This window comes from Carcharhinus amblyrhynchos, chromosome 13, assembly GCF_965287045.1.
Source record: "Carcharhinus amblyrhynchos chromosome 13, sCarAmb.v2.hapA, whole genome shotgun sequence".
Lineage (NCBI taxonomy): Eukaryota > Metazoa > Chordata > Chondrichthyes > Carcharhiniformes > Carcharhinidae > Carcharhinus > Carcharhinus amblyrhynchos.
Genome location: NC_137336.1, coordinates 63,245,333 through 63,264,596, shown reverse-complemented (window position 1 = coordinate 63,264,596; position 19,264 = coordinate 63,245,333). Strand labels below are relative to the sequence as shown.

The following is a 19,264-nucleotide window of genomic DNA, read 5'->3' as shown; positions in this document are numbered from 1 at the left end:
TGTTTCGCTTCATGCTGCAATTGAAACATCTAAATCTAAAATGTTGCCATCCATCTCAGAAAGTGCTAATTCTAATGTAGCAGGGCCACCCAAATTCAACAGGAATAATTTAGCCCTGATCACAGTCCTGACCCGGCACCGGATGCGGCAAAGGGTCTTCACCATGCCAGCCACTCAATATTCCTTTGACTTTGAATGGAAAACTCCGGCAGTGAGGGAAGCACCACGATATAACTACAGCACTACTCTGGAAAATTTAAACCTACCATTGACATCAGAATAATTCTAGAAACTCCAGAGGAAGGGGGTCGATTGGGAAAAATAAATAGCACTCAACTGATGGAGTTTAGATCGAATTACCATATTTGAGGGCAGGTGGAGATAAAGATCCTTCCAACTCTCCTAATTTAGATAGTATTGAGTATGTGACCCTCTGATCTGCATGGTTTGCCACCACAGAAAGCCCTGTTTGTAAGTATATGACTTCAGTACTCCTCATTATTTCTTGTGTTTGTTTTTCAGGAATGTAATAATCCGTGTTGTTACGCCAATAACTGCACCCTGAAGATGCATGCAGAATGCGCTCATGGAATGTGTTGTTATAAGTGCAAGGTTGGAACCCTTTACATCATAATGTTTTAAACTCAATAACATCTGATGATTTGCTAATGTGCATTAGTACCTTATTTCACAGAATCACGTAATAGTTACTGTGCAGAAGGAGGCCATTCAGCCCTTCATGTCTGTGTCATGTCTCTGAACAAGCAATGCAGTGTGTACCATTCCCTTTTGATTTGATTTATTATTGTCACATGTATTAGCATACAGTGAAAAGTTTCTTGTGCACTATACAGACAAAGCATATCGTTCACAGAGAAGGAAACAAGAGAATGTAGTGTTATAGCTATAGCTAGGATACAGAGAACGATCAACTTAATGCAAGGTAGGTCCACTCAAAAGTCTGACAGCAACAGGGAAAAGCTGTTCTTGAGTCAGTTGGCATGTCACCTCAGACTTTTGTATCCTTTTTCCAAAGGAAGAAAGTGGAAGAGAGAATGTCTGGCGTGTGTGGGGTCCTTAATTATACCGGCTGCTTTGCCAAGGCAGCAGGAATTGTATATAAGGTCAATGGGAGGCTGGTTTGCGTGATGGGTTGGGCTACATTCATGACCTTTTGTAGTTTCTTGCAGTCTTGTATAGAGCAGGAGCCATACCAAGCTATGATACAACCAGAATGAATGCTCTCAGTAAAAGTTAGTGAGAGTCATTGCTAACATGCCAAATTTCCTTAGTCTTCGACGTCTTCTAAAGAGAAGAAAGTAGAGTTTTTTTCTTAAGAAAGTATTTTCTTAACTATAGTGTTGACATGGGGGGACTAGGGCAGGTTGTTGTTGATCAGGACACCTAAAAATTTGAAGCTCTCGACCCTATTATTTCATCCCTGTTGATGTAGACAGGGTCATGTTCTCCTCTACTCTTCCTGAAGAAGATGATAGTCTTCTTCATTGTGTTGACATTAAGGGAGAAACTATTGTTGCTGCACCAGTTCACCAGATTCTTTATCTTATTCCTGTACGTTGTCTCGTCATTGTTTGAGATCTGACCCATCATGGTGGTATCATCAGCAAACTTGGAAATTGAGTCGGAGGGGAATTTTGTCACACAGTCATAGGTGTATAAGGAATATTGTAAAGGGCTGAGGACGCAGCCTTATGGGGCACCATTGTTGAGGATGATCATGGAGGAGATGTTGTTGCCTATTCTTACTGATTGCGGTCTGTGGGTTAAGAAGTTCAGGATCCAGTCACAAAAGGAGGAGCCAAGGCCCAAGCCATGGATTCCCCTGCCTTTTCCCTTGGCCCTGCACACAATCCCTATTCAGATGATAATCCAGTTCCCCCTTGAATGTCCCTATTGAGCTTGTCCTCCACACTCTCACAGGTAGCACATTCCAGATTCTAACCATGAGATATTTAATGAGCATCTCCAAATTGGGCTATCATAAACACCCAACTGTTCTGATGGGGAAGGAAAGCTACAATGTTTGTGTTGGGAGAATGGCAGTCAATGTAAGCCAAATGCAAACTTCTGTCTGTGTTAATTGAACACAGTTACTGACTGACATGAGTACATGAATGAATTGCACACAGAGGAAACAAAACCCTTTGGTAACCTCTTCACATTTTCGTATTTTGTCATAGCTGGTTCAATCACTGAACTATTGGCTCCAAAACCCAACTGGTGACTGTCCCACCTGGGCTGGAGCAGTGATAGATGGAGCAGAGGGAAAACTCACAGGAGAAATAAAGCCACCCTAACATCCATAATAACATGGAAAGACCAGAGATGACCCCATCAAGACACAACTGTGCGAATTTTAGTTTAGCTTATTTATTAGTTTCACAAGTAGGCTTACTGCAATGAAGTTACTGTGAAAATCCCTTAGCCGCCACACTCCAGTGCCTGTTTGGGTACATTGAGGGAGAAATTAGCATGGCCAATGCACATCTTTCACACTGTGGAAGGAAACTGGAGCACCCAGAGGAAACCGATGCAGGGAGAACATGCAGACTCCACACTGACAGCTGGGGATCGAACCTGGGTCCCTGGCATTGTGACGCAGCAGTGCTAACCGCTGTACCACTGTGCTGCCTTAACATATGATCTCCAAATGTACACAGAGTGTTCCCTTCAGCAACCCCACACTCATACCCTGGTGAATTTTTTTATTCTTCCAACAGTTAAAGGCCGCTGGTACTGTTTGTCGGAAATCATCAGGACCATGTGACCTACCTGAATATTGCTCTGGAAACTCAGAATTTTGTCCAGCCAACTTTTACCAGATGGACGGTGTCAGCTGTGATGGTGGCCAGGCCTATTGCTACAATGGGATGTGCCTGACCTACAAAAACCAGTGTGTGCTGCTATGGGGTGCTGGTAAGTACAAAAAGAAATCCCCAGTGATCCTGGATTCGTTTGCGGCTTTTTAAAAAAATTTAGCTTTGTCTTTTTTTAACAACTTGTGGACGGTTGTCTGTCTCCATGGACGTTACCTGAGCTGCTGTTTTCTGTTTGTATTCGCGAGTAACCGACATTGCTTTACCGTCTTTTCCTGTTCCCCTCAAAGCATCTTTGTGTCTGACATGTGTTGAAGGTTTCACCCCCTCACCCCGATTTTCTTCTTCGCGGTTGCAGGGGCTCAGGCTGCTCCAGCTGCGTGCTTCGAAAGGGTGAACATCGCCGGTGACACGTTTGGCAACTGTGGCAAAGACCAGCGGGGAAGTTACCGCAAGTGTGAGGCCAGGTAATAAAAGAAAATCATCTGCTGCTTCTCGGTGACAACATTAACTGTTGTGGTGGGGAAAGGGGGCCTGCAGCGCTTGTGTTGGGGGACTGGCAGTCATTGCAAGTCAAGTGCAAACTTCTATCTGAACTGGTTGACAATTCCTATATTTGCTTAGCCTCCTGCGGCCTAATGGAGGCTGTGCGTTGTGGTGGATTGTGGGTGCAGTGGATCTTCAATACTAGGATGATGGCCAGTCACAATTAGGGCAGAGCATGTGACCTCTCCCCTGCTTGATTTACTTTTCCTTTTATTTTAAGTGGGCAATGAAGGTTAGTGAGGCATAAACGAGCCCCTGATTTGCGATCTCTCCTTTTGTGTTATTGCTAATGACCAATTCAGGTTTTTAAAGTTTATTTATTAGTTGGCTTACATTAACATTGCAATGAAGTTACTGTGAAAATCCCCTAGTCGCCACACTCCGGAGTCTGAGCGGATACACTGAGGACAAATTTAGTGTGGCCAATACACCTAACCAGCACTTTCAGACTGAGGGGAAGCCAGAGCACTCGGAGAACGTGCGGATTCCGCACAGACGGTGACCCAAGCTGGGAATCGAATCCAGGTCCTTGATAATGTGAGACCGCAGTACTAACCACTGTGCCACCATACCACCCCCACTGTACCCATGCTGACTGTCTAAGAGAAATTATGAATTTATGCCGTAACTTTCAAGACATCAAGCTGTCCCAAAGTGCTTTACAATCATTGAAGTATATTCAAGGTGTAGTCACTGATGTAGTTTAGGAAATCCAACAGCCAATTGAAGCACAACAAAGTGCCTATAAACATTATTCACCAGGTAACCTGTTTTTCTTTCAGCAGTGTTGTTGGAGGGATGAATATTGACACATCCCAGGGGAGGAGCTGTTTACTCTTCTCCAAAGTAATGCCATTGGATCTTTAATGTCTACCTGGGAGAGCAGACTGTTTATTTCTCTCCCTTTCACCTTTCCACTCTATCTATTTATTTATTGTCCCCTTTCGTTGACACTGGAATGCACAATTGCTCCTGCTCGCCTCTCCCGTTGTCTCTGTACTCCTTCCTCTTCCCGCTCCCTCTTACCGCGTTCTCAATTTAATTTCCTCTCCCCCTCAATCCTCCCCAGAAAGTGAGTCATCGCCAACCGTCACATTTTCTTGCCAACTCGACTGAGATCAGGAATTCACAATGTGGCACTAATCATCAGTCACTTGCTCAGAAGAGTTAGTGTGAGTTATGTTCTGTTAAATTTAAATAAACTTAAATCTGATCTGAAAGACAACCTCAGATGGTGCAGCACTTCCTCAGCACTGCGCTGAAGTATCAGCCTGGACTTTTGTGTTCAACTCTCTAGAAAGCTGATGTAGATTCTGATTTAGAGGGGAAAGTGTGACTGACTGGTACATGCGCAGAACCTGGCCAAGTTAATAGAACATAACAACACGCAGTACCACTAACTTTTCTGAACAAGCGATTGATGATTAGTTCCACATTGTGAGTCCTGAACTCAGTCGAATTGGCAAGAAAACGCATCGGTTGGTGACAACTCACTTTCTGGGGAGGATTGAGAGGAAATTAAATTGAGAATGCAGGAAGAGGAACGAATAGCGAGGCAGTGGGAAAGGAGAGCAGGAGCAAACGTGTGTTCTAGTGTCAATGAAAGGGACAAGAAATAAATAGGTAGAGTGGAAAGATGGAAGGGAAAGGGGTAAGTTGGGGAAAGTGGGAGAGAGACAGAATCATAGAACCATACAGTGCAGAAGGAGGCCATTTGGCCCATCAAGTCTGCACTGACCACAGTCCCACCTATCCCCATAACCCATATATTTACCCTAGCTAGACCTCTGACACTAAAGGCAATTTATCATGGCCGATTAACCTAACACACATGAGTGAGAGGAAACCGGAACACCCGGAGGAAACCCACACAGACGTGAGGAGAACGTGCAAACTCCACACAGGCAGTGACCCAAGGCCGGAATTGAACCCGGGTTCTTGATGCAGAGGCAGCAGTGCTAACCACTGTGTCACCATGCCACTGGAGAGGGAACGAAGGAAATGGAAGCAGTGAATTGAGGGGGAGTAGTAGAAAGACAGCGGGTCTAAAATCTGAAAACATTATTAATTAAACAACTTTGTCAAAAGTATTTGTTCCCTGTATTAGCCCATAGGTGGAATTTTCCCATGATTTATCAGAATGTCAGGCTCTAACTGAAAACCAGTGTGTATCTCTCCAGATGCACAGCCACATTTTCAGACCAGATTTTCAGCCACTCTGTGCAAATAAAATCTAGGGGCATATACAGCATCACTCTGGCAGGGTGAGGCCTGATCGAGCCAGCCTCGGGGTGCCTTCTTTAAAGGGTGCCCCAGTCAGCATTGAAAACAAACTCCCCCAATCCACAAGGACACGAAAGGCTCTCCCACCCACCACCCAGCAAGTATCAGGGTGACCCCATCAGCATAGAGATATTGGGTGCTCTCCCCTAACCACAACATGAACCCTCCCACCTGCCATCATGGCAGTATTGTGGGCAACCTCCCTTTCACATCCAAATCCCAGCCCCTCCCACTTCACAAGCAAGCTTGCCCCCCACCTTCCTCCCTTGCTTCGCGGACCAGTCTCCCTGCCCTGCACCACACCCCGCTACCAAGCGGGCTCCTCAGAGTCTGCCCTGGCACTGCCCCTAGCACAACCCCCTGGCACACAAGGGCACTGCCCAGGATTGTCCTGACTGAATCCCATCTGTAAATATCTGTGTGAGCCACGTTGGTGAGATTTGAATATTTAGCGGGGGGGGGGGGGCAGGGGTTCATGTGGCAGGGAGGCCTGTTAACAACATTAAAATATAGCCAAATGTACGTAAATAAGAGTCCCACTCTTTGTGGGTGGAACCTTATTATGTCATCAGTGAAGGGCGGGGAAAATCAGAAAATTAGACTTTGTCAGTGAAAATTTCATTTCCCAGCTTTTGTGGTATTTTGTGCCATGTCATCTGTTATGGTTCAGGTTAGAAACTCCAAAGTACTTAGGCTTACAGCGTGGAAACAGGCCCTTCAGCCCAACTTGTCCATGTTATGGAGACTGCCCCTACCATAAGTTTTGCATCTTGAATTTGGCTAGGATAAGCATGAGATGCTTCACTTAATATGTGGTTCAAATGACCCAGGAAGGAGCTTTTATCAAATAAAGTTTAATAAAGAGTATAGTTAACATTTAGAGAAAGAAAATTAGCAAAACTTCTACCAATTACAAGAACAAGAAACAAAATAACCATTATAATATATAACTCTGAATGAATATCTCTAATGTGTCTCAATTTAAACCAAAACCTATAGACAACAGAAAACCCTTTTCATAGTTTAACACTGCACAGACTAAGGCTCACTTGATATTGGGTTTGATTATTTTCCTTATGAGGCTGCACTTGCCTTCCGGAAGGCAAAACATTGTCCTGAGACAACCACAGAATTTTCAAATAGAACAGGGAGGCAGCAAACATAACAACATAAGAAATAGGAGCAGGAGTAGGCCCTCTAGTCCTTCGAGCCTGCCCCGCCATTCAATAAGATCATGGCTGATCTGAAGTGGATCAGTTCCACTTTCCCGCTTTCTCCCCATAACCCTAATTCCCTTGTCTATCAGAAACCTATCTACCCATGACTTAAATATATTCAGCGAGGTAGCCTCCACCACTTCAATGGGCAGAGAATTCCAGCGATTCACCGCCCTTTGAGTGAAGAAGTTCCTCCTCAACTCCGTTCTACACTGCCCACCCCCCTCCTTATTTTGAGGCTGTGCCCTCTAGTTCTGTTTTTCTTTCTAAGTGGAAAGAATCTCTCCACCTCTACCCTATTTAGCCCCTTCATTACCTTGTAACTCTCTATAAGATCCCCCCTCAGCCTTCTAAACTCTAACGAGTATAGGCCCAGTCTCTCCTCATAAACTAACCCCCTCTTCTCCAGTATCAGCCTGGTGAACCTTCTCTGTACTCCCTCCAAGGCCAATATATCCTTTTGCAAATAAGGGGACCAAAACTGCACACAGTACTCCAGTTGCAGCCTCACCAGTGCCCTGTACAGTTACAGCAAGACCTCCCTGCTTTTATATTCAATCCCCCTCGCTATAAAGGCCAACATCCCATTCGCCTTCTTGATCACCTGCTGCACCTGCAGACTGGGTTTTTGCGACTCATGCACAAGGACCCCCAGGTCCCTCTGCACCGTAGCATGCTGCAGTTTTTCACTCTTTAAATAATAACCCCTCCTACTATTATTTCTACCAAAGTGGATAACTTCACATTTGCTAACATTATACTCCATCTGCCAGGTCCTCGCCCACTCACTCAGCCTATCCAGATCCCTCTGCAGACTTTCCACGCCCTCCACACGACTTCAGCATCTTTCTTGCTTGATGCCCCTACCAAAACTAAAAACTGAATTGCAGTCTCAACTCTCAAAACTGAAATCGGAAAATCACTGGAAGAATATAAAACCCCATTTAAGCCACTTGAGAAGCAATAAAAGGACAATGTAGTCAAGTCGGCAACAGTGACATCACTGCTAAGAAACCACTGAAACCGCAAAAAGTACCCAGAGCTACAGAAATCATGATTTAAAAAAAGAACCTTTCTTAAAGGGACACTAATGTCACACATGTTTATGCTTGTGGTGGATGTGGGAGCAGAATCACTTCCCAAGTTCTGAAACGGGGATATTGAATCTTTGATATTGCACGTTCTTTAGCAGTTGTAGAGAAATAATCAGTTTTCTCGGCCCTGTTAATGTTATGTGTTTTTTTTATCATTAAAGGAATGCCAAGTGTGGAAAAATACAGTGTCAAAGTGCAGCTCAAAAACCCCTGGATGCAAACGCTGTTCCCATAGACACCACAATTACCTTGGATGGGAGGAAGGTACAGTGCAGGGGAACCCATGTGTACACAACTCCAGAGCTGGAAGGGGACATTCTGGACCCAGGACTGGTCATGACTGGAACAAAATGTACCGAGAAGCATGTGAGTTTCACTGGCATACCAAAGAAAATGAGGTTGACAATTGGGATGGAGTCGTTTGTTGCTCTGCGGGCTAAATCATAAGCATTTCACCACTAATCCTGCAGATTGAATTGTCCACTTTTGTGTGACTCTCATCCTACTATGATGACCACAAGTGAGGTAGTCACTATACGCTCTGTCAGGTTACCAGCCAGGAGGTGAGTATGTGTAAGGCACAAGTGCCATCAGTACTCAGTGCCTTGCAGTGCGTGGGTATGATTGTGTGCCCCGTGACACGTTCACTGATTTATTTTTGATGGTACGGCTACTTCTGGGTGCCTCTCACCCCTGTCCTTACAGAAGTATGTATTTTTACCATATGTCAAGACTTCCCAGCCCTGCCACATTGAGTTTCCCTGCAGGATCCTAGTAGGGATCTCTTCCAATCCCCTCTTCAATTTTTCCCTTTCTGACTCACTTTTTGTAATTTCTCTCTCTCCTTTCTCTTTCTATCTTCTCTCTGCCCTTTTCTATTTCTCACTCTCCCCACGAGCTATTTATTTCCTCCTCTCCCATTTCCCTCCTCTCCCATTTCCCTCCTCTACTTCTCTCTTTCCCATCCTCCCACCCTCTCTCCCGTTCCTCTCTCTCTCTTTCTTTCTCTCTGACAGATTTTCCTTTGTCCCATTGCCTACTCTCTCTTTCTCTTCCATTCCCTCCCCTCTCTCTCTCCCTCTCTTTCTCTCTCTCTCTCTCCCCCCATTCCTCCCTCTCTCTCTCTCCTATTTCTGCACCCCCCCGTCTCTCTCCCATTTCCCCCTGCTTTCACTCCCATTTATCCCCATCTCTCTCCCCTTCCCCCATCTCTCTCCCATTCCCCTCCCGTCTCTCCCCCATTTCCCTGTGTGTCTCTCCCATTCCCCCCCCTTGTGTCTCTCCCATTTCCCCTGTGTGTCTCTCCCATTTTCCCCCCGTGTGTCTCTCCCATTTTCCCCCTGTGTGTCTCTCCCATTTCCCCCCGTGTGTCTCTCCCATTTTCCCCCTGTGTGTCTCTCCCATTTCCCCCTGTGTGTCTCTCCCATTTCCCCCCGTGTGTCTCTCCCATTTTCCCCCCGTGTGTCTCTCCCATCCCTCCTGTCTCTCTCCCATTTCCCCCCGTGTGTCTCTCCCATTTCCCCCTGTGTCTCTCTCCCATTTCCCCCCGTGTCTCTCTCCCATTTCCCCCCGTGTGTCTCTCCCATTTCCCCCTGTGTGTCTCTCCCATTTCCCCCCCGTGTGTCTCTCCCATCCCTCCTGTCTCTCTCCCATTTCCCCCCGTGTGTCTCTCCCATTTCCCCCCGTGTGTCTCTCCCATTTCCCCCTGTGTCTCTCTCCCATTTCCCCCCGTGTCTCTCTCCCATTTCCCCCCGTGTGTCTCTCCCATTTTCCCCCTGTGTGTCTCTCCCATTTCCCCCCGTGTGTCTCTCCCATTTCCCCCTGTGTGTCTCTCCCATTTCCCCCCGTGTGTCTCTCCCATTTCCCCCCGTGTGTCTCTCCCATCCCTCCCGTGTCTCTCTCCCATTTCCCCCCGTGTGTCTCTCCCATTTCCCCCCGTGTGTCTCTCCCATCCCTCCCGTGTCTCTCTCCCATTTCCCCCCGTGTGTCTCTCCCATTTCCCCCCGTGTCTCTCTCCCATTTCCCCCGTGTGTCTCTCCCATTTCCCCCCGTGTCTCTCTCCCATTTCCCCCCGTGTGTCTCCCCCATTTCCCCCCGTGTCTCTCTCCCATTTCCCCCCGTGTGTCTCTCCCATTTCCCCCCGTGTGTCTCTCCCATTTCCCCCCGTGTCTCTCTCCCATTTTCCCCCGTGTGTCTCTCCCATTTTCCCCCCGTGTCTCTCTCCCATTTCCCCCCGTGTGTCTCTCCCATTTCCCCCCGTGTCTCTCTCCCATTTCCCCCGTGTGTCTCTCCCATTTCCCCCCGTGTCTCTCTCCCATTTCCCCCCGTGTGTCTCCCCCATTTCCCCCCGTGTCTCTCTCCCATTTCCCCCCGTGTGTCTCTCCCATTTCCCCCCGTGTGTCTCTCCCATTTCCCCCCGTGTCTCTCTCCCATTTCCCCCTGTGTGTCTCTCCCATTTTCCCCCCGTGTGTCTCTCCCATTTTCCCCCCGTGTGTCTCTCCCATTTCCCCCCGTGTGTCTCCCCCATTTCCCCCCGTGTGTCTCTCCCATTTCCCCCCGTGTGTCTCTCCCATTTCCCCCCGTGTGTCTCTCCCATCCCTCCCGTGTCTCTCCCATTTTCCCCCGTGTGTCTCTCCCATTTTCCCCCTGTGTCTCTCTCCCATTTCCCCCCGTGTGTCTCTCCCATTTTCCCCCCGTGTCTCTCTCCCATTTCCCCCCGTGTCTCTCTCCCATTTCCCCCCGTGTGTCTCTCCCATTTCCCCCCGTGTGTCTCTCCCATTTCCCCCCGTGTGTCTCTCCCATTTCCCCCCGTGTGTCTCTCCCATTTCCCCCCGTGTGTCTCTCCCATTTCCCCCCGTGTGTCTCTCCCATTTTCCCCCCGTGTCTCTCTCCCATTTCCCCCCGTGTGTCTCTCCCATTTCCCCCCGTGTGTCTCTCCCATTTTCCCCCCGTGTCTCTCTCCCATTTCCCCCCGTGTGTCTCTCCCATTTCCCCCCCGTGTGTCTCTCCCATTTCCCCCCGTGTGTCTCTCCCATTTCCCCCCGTGTGTCTCTCCCATTTCCCCCCGTGTGTCTCTCCCATTTCCCCCCGTGTGTCTCTCCCATTTTCCCCCTGTGTGTCTCTCCCATTTCCCCCCGTGTGTCTCTCCCATTTCCCCCCGTGTGTCTCTCCCATTTCCCCCCCGTGTGTCTCTCCCATTTCCCCCCGTGTGTCTCTCCCATTTCCCCCCGTGTGTCTCTCCCATTTCCCCCCCGTGTGTCTCTCCCATTTCCCCCCGTGTGTCTCTCCCATTTCCCCCCGTGTGTCTCTCCCATTTCCCCCCGTGTGTCTCTCCCATTTCCCCCCGTGTGTCTCTCCCATTTCCCCCCGTGTGTCTCTCCCATTTTCCCCCTGTGTGTCTCTCCCATTTCCCCCCGTGTGTCTCTCCCATTTCCCCCCGTGTGTCTCTCCCATTTCCCCCCGTGTGTCTCTCCCATTTCCCCCCGTGTGTCTCTCCCATTTTCCCCCTGTGTGTCTCTCCCATTTCCCCCCGTGTGTCTCTCCCATTTCCCCCCGTGTGTCTCTCCCATTTCCCCCCCGTGTGTCTCTCCCATTTCCCCCCGTGTGTCTCTCCCATTTCCCCCCGTGTGTCTCTCCCATTTCCCCCCCGTGTGTCTCTCCCATTTCCCCCCGTGTGTCTCTCCCATTTCCCCCCGTGTGTCTCTCCCATTTCCCCCCGTGTGTCTCTCCCATTTCCCCCCGTGTGTCTCTCCCATTTCCCCCCGTGTGTCTCTCCCATTTTCCCCCTGTGTGTCTCTCCCATTTCCCCCCGTGTGTCTCTCCCATTTCCCCCCGTGTGTCTCTCCCATTTCCCCCCCGTGTGTCTCTCCCATTTCCTCCCGTGTGTCTCTCCCATTTTCCCCCTGTGTGTCTCTCCCATTTCCCCCCGTGTGTCTCTCCCATTTCCCCCCGTGTGTCTCTCCCATTTCCCCCCCGTGTGTCTCTCCCATTTCCCCCCGTGTGTCTCTCCCATTTCCCCCCGTGTGTCTCTCCCATTTCCCCCCCGTGTGTCTCTCCCATTTCCCCCCGTGTGTCTCTCCCATTTCCCCCCGTGTGTCTCTCCCATTTCCCCCCGTGTGTCTCTCCCATTTCCCCCCGTGTGTCTCTCCCATTTCCCCCCGTGTGTCTCTCCCATTTCCCCCCGTGTGTCTCTCCCATTTCCCCCCGTGTGTCTCTCCCATTTCCCCCCGTGTGTCTCTCCCATTTTCCCCCTGTGTGTCTCTCCCATTTCCCCCCGTGTGTCTCTCCCATTTCCCCCCGTGTGTCTCTCCCATTTCCCCCCCGTGTGTCTCTCCCATTTCCTCCCGTGTGTCTCTCCCATTTTCCCCCGTGTGTCTCTCCCATTTCCCCCCGTGTGTCTCTCCCATTTCCCCCCGTGTGTCTCTCCCATTTCCCCCCCGTGTGTCTCTCCCATTTCCTCCCGTGTCTCTCTCCCATTTCCTCCCGTGTGTCTCTCCCATTTTCCCCCTGTGTGTCTCTCCCATTTCCCCCCGTGTGTCTCTCCCATTTCCCCCCGTGTGTCTCTCCCATTTCCCCCCCGTGTGTCTCTCCCATTTCCTCCCGTGTGTCTCTCCCATTTTCCCCCTGTGTGTCTCTCCCATTTCCCCCCGTGTCTCTCTCCCATTTCCCCCCGTGTGTCTCTCCCATCCCCCCCCGTGTGTCTCTCCCATCCCCCCCCGTGTGTCTCTCCCATTTCCCCCCGTGTGTCTCTCCCATTTCCCCCCGTGTGTCTCTCCCATTTCCCCCCGTGTGTCTCTCCCATTTCCTCCCGTGTCTCTCTCCCATTTCCCCCCGTGTGTCTCTCCCATTTCCTCCCGTGTCTCTCTCCCATTTCCCCCCGTGTGTCTCTCCCATTTCCCCCCGTGTGTCTCTCCCATTTCCCCCCGTGTGTCTCTCCCATTTCCTCCCGTGTCTCTCTCCCATTTCCCCCCGTGTGTCTCTCCCATTTCCTCCCGTGTGTCTCTCCCATTTCCCCCCGTGTGTCTCTCCCATTTCCCCCCATGTGTCTCTCCCATTTCCCCCGTGTCTCTTTCCCATTTCCCCCTGTGTGTCTCTCCCATTTCCCCCCGTGTCTCTCTCCCATTTCCCCCCGTGTGTCTCTCCCATTTCCCCCTGTGTGTCTCTCCCATTTCCCCCCGTGTCTCTCTCCCATTTCCCCCGTGTCTCTTTCCCATTTCCCCCTGTGTGTCTCTCCCATTCCCCCCCCCGCTGTGTCTCTCCCATTCCCCCCCCCCATGTCTCTCCCATTTCCCCCTGTGTGTCTCTCCCATTCCCCCCCCCGCTGTGTCTCTCCCATTCCCCCCCCCCATGTCTCTCCCATTTCCCCTGTGGCTCTCTCCCATTCCCCTCTTCTCTCTCTCCCATTCCCCCCATTCCCCCTTCTCTCTCTCCCATTCCCCCCTTCTCTCTCTCCCATTCCCCCCTTCTCTCTCTCTCTCCCATTCCCCCCTCTGTCTCTCTGTCTCTCTCTCTCTCTCTCTCCCATTCCCCCCTCTGTCTCTCTCTCTCTCTCTCTCTCCCATTCCCCCCTCTGTCTCTCTCTCTCTCTTTCTCCGATCTCCCCTCCTCTCTATTCTACTCCCCCATTCCCCCCCCACCTCCCATCCCCCATTCCCCTCTCTCTTTCTCCCTCTAATTCTCCTTTCTAATTCTTCTTGAAATCCCGGCAGCACCCACTGACTGGCAGCTCTCGATGGCAGGATTTCCTCTCACTCAGGTGCGGAAGCCGCACTCTCGGCCTGTTTAACCCACTGGCTGCCGGGCAGACGTCTTTCTGGTGTGTTGGCTGCCGGCTGACTCTCCTTCCAGGTGGGGTGCAAGCAGTCTGCCCCACCACCTCCGCAAAAGCCCCAGCTTTGAATGAGTCCTGTGGCCAGGAGCTCTCTGATTAATTAGTTACCTGTGTTAGAGTGATTATAAATGGGAATGTAGACAACTGGATATGTTTCTGGAAAGAATTGAAGGCTATGGTGAGCTCTTTAATTGTCAAAAAACATCATTCTAAGGATATGGGGAAAGGACGCTGGAAAGGACGTCATTTATTGCCCATCCTTAGTTGCCACTGAGAACCCTCTTGAACTGCTGCAGTCCTTGTGCTGGTGAATGTACTCCCAGAGCTTATGAATGTATGTCAGGCATTATGGCCTCTTCTTGTTACTCAAAGATCTTTTATTTTCACAGATATGCTTTGAAGGACAATGTCAGAATGCTTCTTTCTTAGCAGCAGATGAATGTACCGCAAAATGTCACAACCATGGGGTAGGAGCCTAACTTCTCTCAGCCATTGCTTTCCATATAATGTTATTAATATCAACTCTCTGAAATTCCGAGGAAGACCACCCATGAAATGCACTGTCAGAAACAAGGGTGTTCGCAGCGTTTAGGAAAAGAGGCCTGTCTGGCCAATTATCGCAAACGGAATAGAAATTTATCTCTTGAAGTTCAACCAAACAAGCTGCTGTAAACGGGAACCTGACCAGTCCATAGAATCACAAAATTGTTACAGTTCAGGAGGAGGCCCTTCAGCCTATTCTGTCTGCTCCAGCTCTTCAAATGAAATTATGGGTGGAATGTTCCCATCCCACCCACTGCTGGAATTGTAGGGGGCTGATCGTGCAAAGGTCTGTTGACCTTGAGGGTGGAGATTTCCGGCCTTGGGGCGAACACAGCTGAAAAATCCCATCCTCTGACTTCGTGCCATCCCCCTGCTTCTTCCCCATACTCCTGTACACATTGTTTCAAATCAAATCATCATCACCCTCTTGAATGCCTTGATTGAACCTGCCTCCACCACCATTCCAGACAGTGTGTCCCAGATCCCAACACGTGCTGAATGAACATGTTTTTTTTTCCTCTCATCAAATTTCCCGTGATGTTGGGTTTGGTTTTGTTCCCTCTGCCTCACAGCAGCTGAAATACTCACTAAATAACTCTCCGCTTGTCCTGCTGTAGGGTAAGACCATTTTTTTGAAGGGTGAAACCAAAGAGAATCTCTTTCCCCTCTACACCAAATTTGATCCAAATTCCCAAAAATACTCACTTGGTTTGTGTCTCACTCAGGATGAAGCCTCTCTCACTTTCTCTGGTTATCTTTTCACCTACGTGGCCAAAGAGGTTGAATCAAATTTACCCATCCTGTTCTCGTATTCATTAGTCCTGTTTTCATTTGTGCACCTATGTATTTTACTCTTGAACGTTAACAGTGGCTGCAGGGTTTTAAATTGGATTGTTAATACAACTCTGGGTGCTATAACTTCAAATGGAACAAAAATTAAGTAAGAGTATTTAGAGAACGGAAGAGCGAAGCAAAAATTAATGAACTAGGAATTCGCAGCAAGTTGGTGAGGTTAATAAGGATACAGTCAAGGAGGTCGATTTTGAGAAGGCTTTTTAAAGGTAGAGAAAATTGATCAGTTGAGGGGTTCAGGGAGAATCAGGTCAATGAGGCGTTACCACTAATGGAGAAATTGAGGGAACTTTAGGACACAAAAGTCTAGACTAAATAGAGCAGGGGCAGTGGGCTAGGATGGAGATGATGGAACAGTTCCAAAGGCAGGACTGGGAATAAGTCAGGAGGGCTTTGTCAATGGGCACAGAGACGGTGAATAAGTGAAGGATTGCCTGATGGAGTTATTTTGATCAAGGAATCTCGTATACAGTGTAGTTTTCTGATAAGTCTTTTTTCCTTTGGCCCAGGTTTGTAACAACAACCATAATTGTCACTGCATGTCAGGTTGGGCGCCTCCATTCTGTAACAAGCCAGGGTACGGAGGCAGCGTGGATGGTGGAGTAGGAGCACCCGACTGTAAGTGGCCAATGATTGCTGTTTGTCACTGTGCTGCATGAAGTGAGACCCCATTCTATTCAATCTGGGCACCACACCACAGGAAGTATATAAAGCCCTCTCAGCAAGGCTGGTTCACCAGGACAGTAGCAGCAGTGAAAGGTTTAAACATACAAGCGGAAGAAATGTGAGCAGGAGAAAGCTATCTGGCCCATCCAGGCTGTTCTACAATTTCTGAAATTCATGGCTAATCTGATTATGACCTTATTTCAATTTTCCTGTCCATGCACCCCCGCCCTCCCCCCTCCCCCCAAGCCCTTGACTTCCTTGCAAATCAAAAATCTGCCAAACTTAATCTTGAATATATTCATTGATCCAGCCCCGTTGACTTCCCAGAGAATTCCAAAGACTAATGACCTTCTGGAAAGAGAAATTTCTTCTCACCTCCATTGTAATTGGGTAATCCCTTATTATTAAACTATGTCCCATAGTTCTAGATTCCCCCAACAGGGGAAACAAGTGAAGTCTCAGCATCTGGGATTGGGCGGGGGGTAGGGGGGAGGGTGTACATAGTTAACACTGCTGCTTCACAGCACCAGGAACCCGGATTCAATTCTGGCCTCGGGTCACTGTCTGTGTGGAGTTTGCACATTCTTCCCATGTCTGTGTGGGTTTCCTCCCATAGTCAGAGATATGCTGGTTAGGTTTATGCGCCATGCTAAATTGACCCCAGTGTCAGGGGGATTAGCAGGTTAAATATGTGGGGTTACAGGAATAGGGCCTGGGTGGGATTGTGGTCGATACGGACTCGATGGGCCGAAGGCCTCCTTCTGCATTACAGGGATTCTATGATTCTATCTACCCTGTCAAGATGCCTCAGAGTCTTGAATGTTTCACCTATCATTTTTTTTGAAACTCCAGTGGTTACAGGGCCGTCCATGGGAAATGTCAAGAAAAACATTTCTTCACAGAGAGAACTTTGTACCCTGCAGATGAGGCTGAGGGTCAATTGAAAATTTCAAAACTGAGATTGATAATTTCTATAAAATCAAAATACTGCAGATGCTGGAAATCTGAAATAAAAACAGAAATTCTGGAAAATCTGAGCAGGTCTGTAATCCTTTGGATGAGATGTTAACCTCATGATCTATTAGCCAGCTCAGGCAGCATTGAAAGATTCCGTGGCACTATTTCAAAGAGGAGCGAGGGATTATCTCTGGTGCCAATATCTATCCCTCAATTAACATCACAAAAACAGATGATCCAGTCATTGACCACTGTGGGAGTTTGCTGTGTGCAAATTGGCTCTCGTGTTCCCTACATTAGAACAGTGAGTACATATCAAAACTACATTCCATTGGCTGTTCAGAGCTGGTCATGAAAAGTGCTATATATACTCAGGTCTTCAGTTTGTGGGACGTTGCTGAAACTGGAAAAAGTCAAAGCTGACACCCTAGTATGGTACTGAGGAAGCACTGAGACTGGGCTGGATGGTGGCATTGTGGTTAGCACCGCTGCCTCACAGCGCCAGAGACTTAGGTTCGATTCCCAGCTTGGGTCACTGCCTGTGCAGAGTCTGCACATTCTGCCCATGCCTGTTTCCTCTGGGTGCTCCAGTTTCCTCCCACAGTCCAAATGACGTGATGGTTTTGTGCATTAGCCATTCTAAATTCTCCCTCTGTGTACCCAAACAGGCGCCGGAGTGTGGCAACTCAGGGATTTTCACAGCAACTTTATTGCAGTGTTAATGTAAGCCTATTTGTGACACTAATAAATAAACTTAAACTTCAAACTTTAAAACTTGAAAAATAATCCATTTTGAAAATTGTAATTTACAAACCTGCTGATCATTTATTATAAGCAACTGAAGAAAATCTCTTCAACTTCTCCCCAGCCCCAATGATACTCAGGAAAACGTGAAAACTACCGCTGCTCAGACCTTCAAATTGCAAGTGTGACCAGTTAGTGTTTATGATGTTTCAACCCTTCCAGTCCATACTCATCACAGGCCCCATTCCCACCCAGTTCTTTATTTTATGCCCAGTTCCCCTTTGGTAATGGACTAGTTGTTGATGAGAATATTGTACAGAACAGGGATCTAGGACATTGTATAGAACCAGGGATCTGCATCCTGTGGTTCTGAAGCCTCAAGCGGCCCTTTAACAATTCAGTTGTGTGTCCCAACCTTTTTCAGTTGGATTGCGTCAACATAAAAAAGCCTAAAAGAAAGTCTAGAAAGGTAAGAATCCTGCTTTAATTGTGGGGATAAAATGCTGCACTTTACAACTTCAAATGATTATTTTAGCGAAAAACATGGTGCAGTAAATAAACCTGTTCAAGAGGTATTGCTACAACTTAGTTATACTGGCTGGGCTTTTCCGGCCATATCCCCCACCCTGCACCCTGTTTTCTGAGGCGGCTTGCCCTTGGCTGCTGATGGGATCTTCTGGATCTGTCGAAGTCAATGACTATTTGTGTTGCTCACCAGCTACGTTGCCAGGAAACTCACCATGGTGGACGGAGGTTGTTCACCTTCAATGGGACTGAAAGATCTTGTCCGCGGAAAGGGCTGGAGAATCCCGGCCAGTGTGTTTAATTTGAGGAACAGGTTCTGTGGTTGCGACTGCTAATCTTTCTAATACAGCTGAGATGATGAACTATTCTGACTGTGCTATTAGAAAGTTTTTTACCTCAAGCATCAATAGCTGAAAGTATTGTCTTAATTTTAGGTATCTTGATTTAAAGCTTACTTTAAAGATGTCTTTGCTGCTAAAACAATAGTATAAAATGTCTCTAGTTCAATGTTAGGTTTATTATCATTTTGTTTTTTTCCCATGATAAACAAAATACATATATTGACTTTGTATATTATTTATGCAAATTAAGCATTCTACTCGAAGCACTTGGCAATTAGACAACCACTTGGTTTAGAAATGCTACATTTTTATCTTGTGTTCAAAATAGCTTTTACTTCAGGCAAATTCTTTTAAAAATCTCTTTGAGTGAAAAATGGTTGCTGACCATAGGTATAGAATAACTGGGAAGCTCAGTTCACGTGAACTCCCGGACTGGTTTTGATCATTTGAGGGAACAGAGAGGAGCTTTCCAGGGTATCCCTTCCCTTTTTGGTCCTGTTATATTTCTTACCCACTCTGATTTTTCATGTCTATCTCAGGGGACTGCATGGCTGCAGCAGTTTTGGATGGGAGAAGTTAGTCTAAATCTTCTGGCCATCACAATATGGGGCAGGTTTGTTGCTGCTGAAGGTCCTTTCCAGATTTCAATTTTGTATGTTAGTGTAAGTTAATTAAATTGCTTGCCTGGGAGTCTCAGGTTTGTGAAGTGTATTTTTGCACATTTGATTGCACCCGAAAGAATATAGAAAGGAGGAAAATGCAATTTGCAATGCTAGTGACCTCAGGATTTACCTGGATCTGTTACAGTCATTGCAATATAAACGGGGCC

The 19,264-nt window shown here is 48.0% G+C and overlaps 1 protein-coding gene across 1 annotated transcript in view; it reads left to right on the top strand.

Annotated features, from left to right (window-relative positions):
- adam19b (ADAM metallopeptidase domain 19b) overlaps positions 1–19,264 on the top strand; it is a 142,004-nt gene that overhangs the window by 108,842 nt on the left and 13,898 nt on the right. Inside the window, exons 13-18 of the mRNA XM_080200929.1 lie at positions 523–612; positions 2,742–2,937; positions 3,196–3,304; positions 8,139–8,343; positions 14,197–14,274; positions 15,712–15,820. Of these exons, the coding sequence (XP_080057055.1) occupies positions 523–612; positions 2,742–2,937; positions 3,196–3,304; positions 8,139–8,343; positions 14,197–14,274; positions 15,712–15,820 (787 nt within the window). The remainder of the gene's footprint in view (positions 1–522; positions 613–2,741; positions 2,938–3,195; positions 3,305–8,138; positions 8,344–14,196; positions 14,275–15,711; positions 15,821–19,264) is intronic.